The sequence below is a fragment of the Heloderma suspectum genome, chromosome 5 (genome assembly GCF_057233095.1).
Source record: "Heloderma suspectum isolate Gila_16-S chromosome 5, 16-S_ref, whole genome shotgun sequence".
Lineage (NCBI taxonomy): Eukaryota > Metazoa > Chordata > Lepidosauria > Squamata > Helodermatidae > Heloderma > Heloderma suspectum.
Genome location: NC_139462.1, coordinates 118387982 through 118399249, shown reverse-complemented (window position 1 = coordinate 118399249; position 11268 = coordinate 118387982). Strand labels below are relative to the sequence as shown.

Below are 11268 nucleotides of genomic sequence, written 5' to 3'. Positions count from 1 at the left end.
AGACACTCTTACCTTCGAAATTCACCTACAGGGCAGCCCTGTCTGTGCATGTCCAGCGGAACTCAACGGGACTTGAGTATCCCTGAGTATCAACGGGACTTAGGTATCCCACCTAAATGTCCACAGCATCGCAGCCTCAGTTCCCTTAATAAGGCCCAAGAGAAAGCTCATCATTCCAGAACACCAGCCAAGAAACCTTGGGGACCTTGACCCTGTGTAGTGTATTCTAAAACTTCTTTCTCCTACTCTCTGTGTGTGTGCGCGCGCGCGCCCTTGCGCGTAAACACACACAGACACCCACCCACACGCACACACCATAGCCACACACGCCACGGTAGGCTCTAGTTCTAACTGCAGAGTCCACTGAAATCGGCCAACTTTCTTCCAGGGGAAGTTCAACTGGAAAACGAACGGCATCTCTCTGAAGCCAAAGGAAGATGCAGCCCGACCCTAGGCATGTTTACTCGGAAGTTAATCTTACTTTGCTCACTGGCACTTACTTCCACGTAACTATGGATAGGATCGCAGCCTTCAAGGTGGATTCTGTATGTAACTAGGAGTTAAACTGAATGGGCTGAAAGTCAAGTTCCCTTCGTATTGCATGATGTATGTAAACAAAATCATTCAGAAAAGGATCCTATGTTTTACTTGGAAGACCCACTCATTTCAAAGTTCACTACTTCAGAGTAAACTATGCATAAGATTTCACAGTCAACCACTCTGAAACCAGTTTAAAGCTGAGAAAGGAGACATCAGTCAAGAGTTAAGCTGAATTTTATAAATTAAAAAAGTTACAGGGGAAGGGAATAACGAACAAATATTCACAATTCAACGGAAGTAAATAGTCATAGGTGAGTCAAGTGCAGATGTCCACCAAAGAGAATGGCACAGAGGTTCACTGGGAAACTGAGACAGAGGAGGGACAAGAGAAGGCACTGAATGGTATTAAAATTCCCGATAAGATTCCCCCTCCAAAGGTCCGACTAAAATATTCACATTGAATATAAAAATAATAATTATCATAATAACAATTTTAATACAACCGCAAAGTGCTAAAATCGAAAGTCGCCCAAATCCCTCTCCAGAGTTGCCATAAAAGCATGGCGCAGGCTGCAGAGGGAAGTTCTCCTCCAGAAGCCCCATTAAAATGAAAGGGAGGCGCTCAAGAACGGGGCCTCTAGCGCCGCTCCTGTTCCCTTCAGCGTGGCTTGCCAGGGGAACTTCCCTCCCATTGTGCCCATCAAGAGTAAAGTAGACTTGGCTTGTTTGGCCTGGTGTGAACAAAAATGTCACCCTTGTACCGTCTAGATGGTCTTGGAGCGAGGAGGGAAGGGAGGGGAGGGGAGGGGAGGGGAGGAGGGCCGAGGTTTCCTACATTCAGCACCGTCTAAAGGCCCCGCTTCAGGTTCGCTGGAAGACCAGCAACGGTCGGGAAGAAACCGGGGGACAGGAGGGCTTTCTTGGGATGCAGAGGCGCTTCGACGGCGGGCCCCACGGCGGGCCGCGTTTCCGGCTCTTCTCGCCCCCCTCCTCCCTGGCCGCCGGCCCGGCCCGGCATCTCAGTCCGAGCCGCGGTTCTGGATCCACAGCCGAAGCAGCCGGGCGTCCCGGGGAAGCGGGTCACTGCGTGCCGCCGGCGGCTGCGGCGCAGGCGGAGAGAGCCCAGCCCGGCAGGCAGTAGTAGGGGTAGTAGTAGGAGGGCTGGAGAGAGAGGAGCGGCGGCGGCCGGAGGACCTCGCCCGGGTGGTACTGCCTCTGGTCGTCCCGGACCAGCACCTTGACGGCCACCTTCTTGGCGGCGGGCGCCGAGGACAGGAGGTCCGCGGCCAGCTGGCGCCGCTTCGTCTTGTAGCGCCGGTTCTGGAACCAGATCTTCACCTGCGTCTCGGTGAGCTTGAGCGAGGCCGCCAGGTCGGCGCGCTCCGGCCCGGACAGGTAGCGCTGGTGGTTGAAGCGCCGCTCCAGCTCGAAGACCTGCGCGTGGGAGAAGGCCGCCCGCGAGCGCTTCTTGCGCGGCTTCGGGGCCGCCGTCGGGGCCGCCGTCGGGGCCGCGCCGCCCGCCGCCGCCGCCTCGTCTTCCTCGGAGAGCGCCTTCGCGTACTTGCTGGCGCCCCGGCCGCCGTCCTCCTCGTCCGGCTCCTCCTCCTCGAGCTCCTCCGCGTGGCTGCGATCTGCTGGCGGGGAGGCACAAACAACCGCAGCGTCAGGAGAGGCGGGGCGCCTGGGGACCCGAGACCCCCCCCCCACGCCCGACCCTCGTGCGCCATGCCTGGGCTGGAGAGGCGCGCAACATGCTCAGGGGGGTCTTGCTTTCTCCCCCCACACACACCATAATATGCAGACCAGCACATCCGCCCAGTCGCCCTCTTTGTGCCGTTGAGATGCTGCCATTTAGTTGTGTATCACTTTAGTGCGGAACTGGGAGATTTGGCCAGAACTGAGAAACAGTAATCAGTCCCAGGCCCATCTGAGTCGACGGGAGAGCCGGCCCGTTGGTGTCTCGGACTCTGCTTCCAGTGAGAACTGCTTGCATGGCAATCCAAGGGTGATTTCCAAGAACTTTGGGATAAAACCGGAGGGGATCTACTCCTCCTTTGGAAATCAACTTCCATCAAATGCTCAGCTCTTCATTTCCCAGTAATTGTGTCTTGTGCTTTGAGTGTCGCAGCCCCACCCCCGGCCATCCTACACTAGGTTTGAGTTCCAAAGCAGCACGATTCGGACTGAAGGGTCCCTGCGGCCAAAACCGCAGGGAGGCTATTCCACTAGTACCCCAGCTAATAAAGGGGCGATCTAGGGGCATTTTAACAGTCCTATGCACATTTACCTGCGAGTCAGTTCCCTTTACGTCAAGGACTAACTTCGGTGTAAACATGTCTGGCAATCTAAGGCGGTGTACAAGGCGCATCTAGATGTCCATGTCCACAAAGTTTTTGCTTTGTGCTCCACGCGGAGCCATGTTCCTAAATGCCCCATTGGGGCCTAAAGGGCATTCTTAGTTTCACTTCTGAAAACAGCCTATGGCTGCAATTCCATGCTCATTTACCTGGGAGTACCCCCTACTGAACGCAATGGGGCTTACTTCTGAGTAGACATGTATCGGACTGCAGACTGCGCAGCTGCAGGCCAGCCCCCACTGGCTTGGGAAGAACCCCGTGGAAGTCGCAGGCCTGGGAGCCTCCCCCATGCCACAGTGCATGTGACATGAAGGGGCTGGAGAGCTGCTTTCTGTTGCTGAGGTCTTCCGCCCTGTCGCCCCTCGTCAGCAGCTGGGGGGGCAGGAGAGAGGGCCTGAAGGCCATAAAGGGGGCACACCGTGGTGCCCCCCCTCCCCATGATAGAACAACCTGGCAAGGGAGAGGCGCCTGCACTCCTCTTGGCCCACTCTTTAAGCCGGCACTTGAAACCCTCTTGTTCCAGCCAACATGTTATTTGGAGCTTGGAAGCCAATGGTGTACCGTGGTAATCTGCTACTCTGTTCATAGAAGAGTCACAGAACAGTAGGGTTGGAAGGGGCCTATAAGACCATGGAGTGCAACCCCCAGTACTTCAGTTGTGAAGCCCACAGCTCACATTGATTTCTCCCCCCCCACACACACACACACCATTCTATGCTTTACAATTGCTTCTACATTCCCGATATGTTAGAGCAATAGTTACTGACCCTTTTTTTTTTTTTTAAATAATACTCCCAGCATACGCAGTTTTGCATTTTAAACTCACCTAAATCATAGCACTATCTCGATTAGGGGAATAAAATGGAGCTGGCTTCTGCTGCCCTGAGGCTGAAACGCAGTTAGGGTGCAGTCCTATGCAGGTTCAGACAGGAAATTGCCCTACAATTCGCCAGCATTCTTTAAAAGGACAAATAACATCGGCTCCTCGAACCCTATGCGTGCTCACCGGCCTCCCCCGGCTCTCACGCGTATTCAAAAATAGGATGGAAGGACGGATGCGGCAGGGAGCAGAGTCAGCCCAGGCGCTGCCCCGCCCGCTCCTCTCTGGGTGGTCGCTCGCCCTCCCCTCCCCTCCCCTCCCCTCCCCGCCCCGCCCCGCCCCGGCCTCGGGCGGAGGTGCAGCCCTCGCCGCACCTCGGAGCCTCCGAGGATGGGGCTTACGTGCTCTTCGCTGCTGACAGGCTTTTAATGATGGTGTTTTACTGCTAACCTTTAACTATTGTTTCATTGCTCAGATCTCATTTTGATTATGTACACAGATTTGTAAGCCAACTTGGGTAGACTTCCTCGTTCACTTCTTTGTTAAGGCTCGGCACAAATGCTGAAACACGCACACGGCCACCACGGCTAATCGGATGGGGCCGAACTGATGGCAGAGCCTCTGGCCCATCTAGGACGGAGAGGAGGGGCAAGAAATCCGCCGCCTGACAAAGAGCGCTGCCCGCTCACTCCAAAGCAAGCCTGGCCGGTGGCGGCGGGGGCGAACCACCGATCAGCGGACGGGCCACGGGCCCAACAGGGAGCCGCCACAAAGCACGCAGGGGAAAGGCCTCCCTCCGGACTCGCCAGGGGAAAGTGCCCCTCTGGAGTGCAGAAAAGTGCCCCCCAAACACACACACACTCACTCACCCAAAACCGGCCGGAGGGCTACAGAGCTGGGGGAGGGAGCACGTCTGTCTGCGACACCCACTCCAGCCGTCTTGAGCTGGACGTCCAGCCCGATCCAGATGATCCGGTAAGGGGATCCCCATGCGAAAGCCTCGGGGAGGCCAGGTCTCAGGACAACGAGACCGGCTTCAGACTCCGTTCTCATATTCATCGGAGCCAACCACAGCTGATGGCAGGGAGCCCCCTCTGCTCCAGAACGCCCCCCGCCCTCTCGGGCAGGGCCTTCCAAGAGAGATCTTCGGGAGCGAAGGCAATCGGGACCAATTCGACAGGGCATCCGTCGGCGGGACTGTGTCAACAAACCCAAGGCGACGCAGCGGCGGGTCATCCCGGAGGAGGCATTGAGCGGAATCTTTCTCCATGCCGACGCAAACCGTAGGCGCTCCAGTGTTCAGTTGGGCTTACTCCCAGGTGAGCGTGCATCGCATTGCAGCACCCTTAGGAGGTTCTACTTCCGTGGTAGCATTGCCGTCGCAGCGTTTTTGCTCGACGTGAGCCGCAATCTGTCCAAACGCAGTACTTGGGTCCGGTTGAGCGAAAGCAGGCTTAACGCTGCGTGGGCTTAGCTGAATTTTGGATCGGATGGGTCGGCCAAAGCAACCCTTACACGGAAGTCAATGCCATTCAAGTGAATGGGAACTCTGGGGCCGAGTGCCGTAGTTACTACACCTGCACATTCGAAAGGGGGGCTGGAATCAAAGGCGCCGGCGCCCAGGTAAATATCTAATTCTCTCTCACTCGCCCACAAACCTATCGCGCAAAAGTGCCCCCTAAGGGAGTAACCCCCTCCCCCGTTGGACGGACCGTGATTCAGACTGTAAGTCTCTGTTAGAATTAAAATACAAAACATTAAGAGACAATAATGTTGGGGCACAATAAACCCAACATTACGCTCTTGAGTTCTATGCAACTGTCCCAAGAATGGGACTAGTTCCCCCATTTAAATTAACGGGGCTCAAACGCGCATAACTTTCGCTGAATCCTACCCACTAGGACTCGCTCTTGCTATTAGGGCTGTGGAACTGCTCTCAGTGCCCGCCCTCCTCGCCGAAAGAAGTGTGCTCATCCCTTAGACCTTCTTTTCTCTGAGTCCCTTAGACTTTTCACACAGACCACCTAGGTTGCTCCTGGGGTTGGAGTTACTTGGTTGTCCCGCAATGTACACCGGGCAAGCAGGCTCTAAGACCTGGCAGATCTCTGGAGAAAAGCCCCGTTTTGCGGCTTTGGAGTAGCCAGGAAGGAAGAATAGACTATTTCGCCCCTTCATATTCGGTGAAGTCTCTGCCCCGAAGATAGTGCTCGCGGCAGCCGGGGCAGGCGTAAGTTACACGGCCCTTCTCCGGCGCACGCGGGCGCCAGGAAAGCGGCTCCCAAGCGGTTTGACACCCACCCCCAGGCACACCGCCCCCATTCCAGCGAGACTCTCTCCGCATGCTTTTGGAGCGCAGCCCAATTTCTGCAGCAGCGGGACACCCCCCCCCCCCGCCCGCCCCAGGCTAGGCTGGGAATCCAGGTTTTCAGGGGCGCGCAAGGCTATGCAGAGGGCTCCAGAGAAGTTTGGCCAACAGGCCGGGAACGCCGTCCGGTCTACATCCGGGTCGCAGGGGCCTGGAAGGCCCTCCGGGCGGAGGAGTGGCGAAAGGTCAGTCCCTGTCCCGTTCCAAAGCTGCAGCTCTACCCACTTACCTGGGAGCAAGCCCCATTGATCTCAATAGAGGTTACTTCTGAGTAGACATGTATAGGGTTTCCCTGTAAGTGCATTAAGGGGCAATGAAACCGCATCGATTTCAAGGCAACAGATTTCCAAGCAACATACTGGGCCGGGGGGTAGAATTCAGAGGCTGACAGCCAGTCCTAGGCCTGGATGGGGGCTGCTCCAGCGAAGACGTGTATGGGTTTGCAGCCTGAGCCACGGATAATGCAAAAACGTTTTAGCGTTGCACTCTGGTACGTTGAAACAGTCGACTTCACTTGTGCCCACTCGTAGGCCACCCTTTTGATAATAATGAAGGGGTTGGAAGATTTCATTTAAAACGCAGCCCGTCTCGCCCTGAAGATCGCAACCTATTTGTTGTGTGAAGGTGCTCTGCCACCTTTGCCTTGCACAGTAGTAACCCCAAACTCTGATTGTAGCACTGAGATAAATCATCTCAATTTAGACCTTCGATTTTTGGACCCCGAACCCTCAAGGAGGAGATGATTTAATAGTCGCACGTTTTTATAGCACAGTTCTTTGTACCATGCATTAGTTTATCAGAATTAGCATCCGGTTCCAGATTACTTCCCACACAGAGATTAGATGTAGAGTCCCTTCCTTGCTCATAGGAAGGAAGGGACTTCACAAGCATTCGGACTTGTTGAACAACCTGGACGTTCTATACATTAATTAATTAGCCGAACCGGGTGGGAGAATTCTGGACTCTACCGGCGGAGTCTACCCAAGTCGTTTCTGAATGCTCCCCCAAGTTATACATGCACCCACGCACCACGATTCCCTGAACGTAGTCAAGGAAGAGGTTGTGCTCAACTCCTTGATGCCCCAACTTACTACATGCAGGAAGCTTTTAATGTGGTAAACACTAAAACAAAGCAAAAAACCAGACCCCCGCTTTACCCACAAGCTGAAGTGGATCAATCCAGAGTTCACTTCAATCAGTCCACCACTTCAGTCTGCACAATGGTTTGATTTGCACAAAGATCGAGTCAAAGTGACTTAAAACAGGGCGCGATGTGGAAAATATGAGTTTTAAATCCCACTGATTTCGAAGCAGACTAGTAGCGCGATCCTAGGCATGTTTACTCGGACACTAGCCTCAGTTCAGCGGGGCTTCCTCCCAGGCGAGTGTGTACGGGATCGCAGCGTTGAAGCGGTTCACTCTAGCCTCCCCCAAGGGGCTGGGGGCTCGGGGGAGGCAAGGGACGCAGTCCAAACTGGACCTACATCCCGAGCCTCTTCCCAATGAGAGCCCCCAGATCGTTGACGGCGGAATCGCCCCTTTGGCACGCGCAGGGTGTGTGTGTGTGTGTGTGAAAGACTTAGGGTGGATAACCCCCCCCCCCGCCCCAACTTCCAAGATCCGCGTATTACGTGAAGAGGAGCGAGCATTTCCGGGAATCCGCCAAAGCACACCCCCCCCCCCGTGGCTGTTTTAATCCAGATTAAAAGAGGAGCAAAGTGCCCCCCCCCCGGCGCTTTCTGCGTACCTGAGACTCGGGCGGAGAGCTCTCCGTCGCTGAGACCTGCCGGGGACTGGCCGCGGACCTCTCCCGTCGGCGGCTCCGGCAAGGATCGCGTGCCGCTGCCGAGGAGCGGCCCTTCGCGCGGCCTCAGGGCTGCGGCGGGAGGCTTGCCCTCGTCCTCGTCGTCCTCGTCGCCTTCCTGCTCCTCGCTTAGGACCGAGTCCGAGTCCCAGACGGCGGCGCCCGGCGGCCTGCAGGCTGCGGAGGCCAAGGGGGACGCGCGCTGGGGCGGCGGCGGCGGCCGAGGCTGCAGAGCCGCCGCCAGTGCCGCGGCTTCGTCGCCGAAGAGCCGCCAGCAGCAGGCGGGCGCCACGTCGGGGCTGGCGAGGGCGCCCCCTGCGGGCGGCTGCAGCCGGCCTTGCCCGAACCGCGCCGCGCCGCGCTCGTCCTTCTTGTCGAGGATGGCTTGGATGGAGAAGGGCGTCGGGGCCGCGGGGCTGCCGCCGCCGCCGCCGCCGCCGCGCACGGCCATCGGTGCGCCGCCGCAAGCCGGCCCGGCCCAGAGAGGTGCCCCGCGCGCTCCGAGTCCGGCGGGAAGGCGCCCCTCAGCTGGGCGGCGGCATGGCCTCCTCCGTGGCGGCGGCGGCGGCGCCGTCGGGCCCCCCGGGCGCCCTGCTCCGCCCGCCCATGCAGAGCCCGGCGCGCGTCGGGTCGGCCGCCCCTGGCGCGCCCTGGGCTGGGCCGGCCCGGCCCGCGCGGCTCCGCTCGCCTGGCGCCCGAGCCTCCCCTCGCCGGCCGGCCGCCCAGACGCCTCCGCGGCCCTCCCCGCGCCGCCCGCGCCTCTGCTCCTCTCCGCTGCCCCTGCGGCCTTTTTCTGGCCGGGCCGGCTGTCATCCCTCGCGGGTGAGCGACAGCTCCAGGGCCCGGCCTCCCCCGTTGGGCAGGGCTCCGCTCGGGGCGCCCTCCGATTGGCTCTCGCCGCGGCCCAGCGAAGGGTTAATCTTTTCCAGGCAGAGCAACGGGCGGCGGGGGGGGGGGGTCCCGGCCGAGCGCGCGTTAACCCTTTCCCAGGCAAGCCGTGGCCAGTGAGTGTCGCTCCACAATAGCCCCCCCCCCGCCACCCCCCCCCCCCCGATCGCGAGGAACTGCAACGCGGTACTCGTCAAATGCCACGGCCCTGTACGCGTTCCGTAAGTGGGGCTGACTTCTGAGTAAGCATGCAGGGGGTCGGGCTGTGATGGTCTGCCTAATGAAACCTCCTTTTGCAAAAGAAGCGCATCGCGAGGCGGGGATCTGCCTTTGATCAGGAGAAATGGCTTGAAACAATTTCAGTCTCCCCCCCGCCCCCCCCCCGTCCATTGCAACGTTTCCCTTGACCACTGCAAGCCTTTTCTTTCTCTTTAGGTCTGTGGTTGATTCCAGGTATGTCGGCGCAACCCTGTTGGGTTTGCCGGTATGGTGGAGAGGGGCTTTCACATGCTTGGCGGTAGGGGTGCCCTTTCTGCCATTTTCTGTTAGGCAATTTTATGAGACGATGCCAGTTTCGCCTTGGTGCTGACGTTATATCCTGGGCGAATTCCAGCGAATTATTTTTCATTTTACTGTTATGGCAGCTCCCTCTCCCCCGCTCATTCACATTTTGAATCAAAAACAAACAGACTAACCCCGAAGGACAATATCCACAGAAGACTTATAAATTGTTTTGAAATGATATCAAAAGAAAAAGGCATTTCCAGTGTGACTTTTGTTCTTGAAGTTGAAATACGTCCCAACATAGACATGTAGACGGAATATACAGATATCCTTGACTATCGATGATTCACGATAAGACCTACAAAATCGAGCTTGTCTTTCTTTCCTAGGGGAGGCATGGAGAACACCTCTTGTAAGCCAATAATAACAACAGGGTCCCGCGGTACCTTAAAGGGTAAGCAATTTAGGATACGGTTCAGATTCCAATGGGAAAGTTAAGCGCAATCTCTCCCGCTGAAAGCAGTGGAACTTAAATGTGCTAATGTCTGGCACGAGCGTGCCTGATTAAAAGTATTTGTACCATGAGCGTTTGCAGGCAAGACCTTTGTCGACTGGTTTTTTAAGCAGTGTAAAATTAACTAAAGTAGCAGGTATAGTAGCCTTCATTTTTTACATTCCGTAAACATACACCCTTCTCTCTCTTAAACACCCCCCCCCCCGAAATTTGACGGCTCTCAGAGAGTTGGTTTGAGAACCATTTGTGAGCCCCGTGATCCGGCCACGGGGAAAATGCTTGACTTGTCTAGTATTTCGACCTCAGACAGTTGTTGTTGGATGTCAGAGATGTGCAACGGTGTGTGTGTGTGTGTGTGTGTGTGAGAGAGAGAGAGAGAGAGAGAGAGACTTGATATGGGAGACACATCGGCTCAACGTAGAGAAACAGAGACACAGACAGCATATGTACATTTCTAACTTTTGCTATTGGCCTGCGCTGGGCAGGGAAGGATGGAGGTGAAATTGGCACCTTTGTGTAAGAACAGGAGGAGATGCGGAGCCTGAAACGATCTAAGCAGCAGCTCAGAGAGGATGGAGCTCACCTCGTCTGTTTCACATGACAGGTCAATATTATTCCTCAAGACCACCTATACCTGTTTGGGTGAGAATATGTCTATATCTATGACCAGACAGTGGTGTCAACATCAGCTGCTTCACCCACCCCAATTCAATCGTGAATATATTCAAGAGCGGTCCTTCGAACCTCATTGCTAACCTTGAGCCGGCCTACTGAAATCCCCCCCCCCCCCGCTCCCATGAGGAACCCGAAATGCCCCCCTGAAAATCTGGAGGAGGCTTTCCCTTTTTTAAAGGAAGAAAGAGGCGCGGGTAGTTTTCCCCTGCGGCAGGGAGGCCAGCTGCTCCCAAGGGCGATGTGGCTGGCGCGGACGTGTGCTTCGTCGCACCCAGACGCTGGCCTGGCCTGCCGTCGGGCGGGTGTCTCCGGCAGGGCTGCCTGCGGGAGGAGGGCCGGGGAGGGCGCTGTGGTGCGCTGGTGGCGCGGGTTTTCATCCCGGAGTGGAGGGGGATTTATAGCCTGCCCCGACGACGCCCGGATTTACAAGCCAGGCAGCCCGGACTGCTGGCAGCCCCCGTCCGGAGTGGACAATGGCCGTCATTCTTCCTGGCGAATGTGGCGAGGCTGACGCGCCCCCGGCCGCCCCGCAAGTTCCCAACTCGGCGAGAACGGGGCGCCCTCCCCCAGAAGAGCAAACAATCGCTTGCAGAAGGGAAGGCCTGCGGAGAAACGAGGGGGAGGGAGCGGGAGGGGTGGAGGGAAGCGCGCCCGAGGACGGCTGGCAGGCCTGGCGCAGGAGGTGGGCAGAGCCAGAAGGGGCTGCAGATTCCGGAGGGGTGGGGCGGACGGGCGGGGGAGCCGCTGCTGGGTGGTCCGATATGGGGCAGGAGCCTCTCTGGTGGTCTCCGCGGCAGCGGC

General features: G+C 57.2%; 1 protein-coding gene across 1 annotated transcript; it reads right to left on the bottom strand.

The window, feature by feature from the left end:
* Window positions 1-764: 764 nt before the first annotated feature.
* NKX3-2 (NK3 homeobox 2) lies at window positions 765-8337 on the bottom strand. Its single transcript, XM_084860353.1, has 2 exons — window positions 7830-8337; window positions 765-2174 (listed from the first exon to the last, which is right to left on the bottom strand). The coding sequence occupies exons 1-2, from the start codon at window positions 8335-8337 to the stop codon at window positions 1621-1623; spliced, it is 1062 nt and encodes a 353-aa protein (XP_084716479.1). The 3' UTR covers window positions 765-1620.
* Window positions 8338-11268: the final 2931 nt, after the last annotated feature.

Coding starts and splice junctions, on each gene's coding strand:
- NKX3-2 (XM_084860353.1), bottom strand. CDS start 8,337: ATGGCCGTGCGCGGCGGCGGCGGCGGCGGCGGCAGCCCCGCGGCCCCG. Junction 2,175..7,829: donor GCTCTCCGCCCGAGTCTCAG/GTACGCAGAAAG, acceptor CCTCCCCGCCAG/CAGATCGCAGCCACGCGGAG.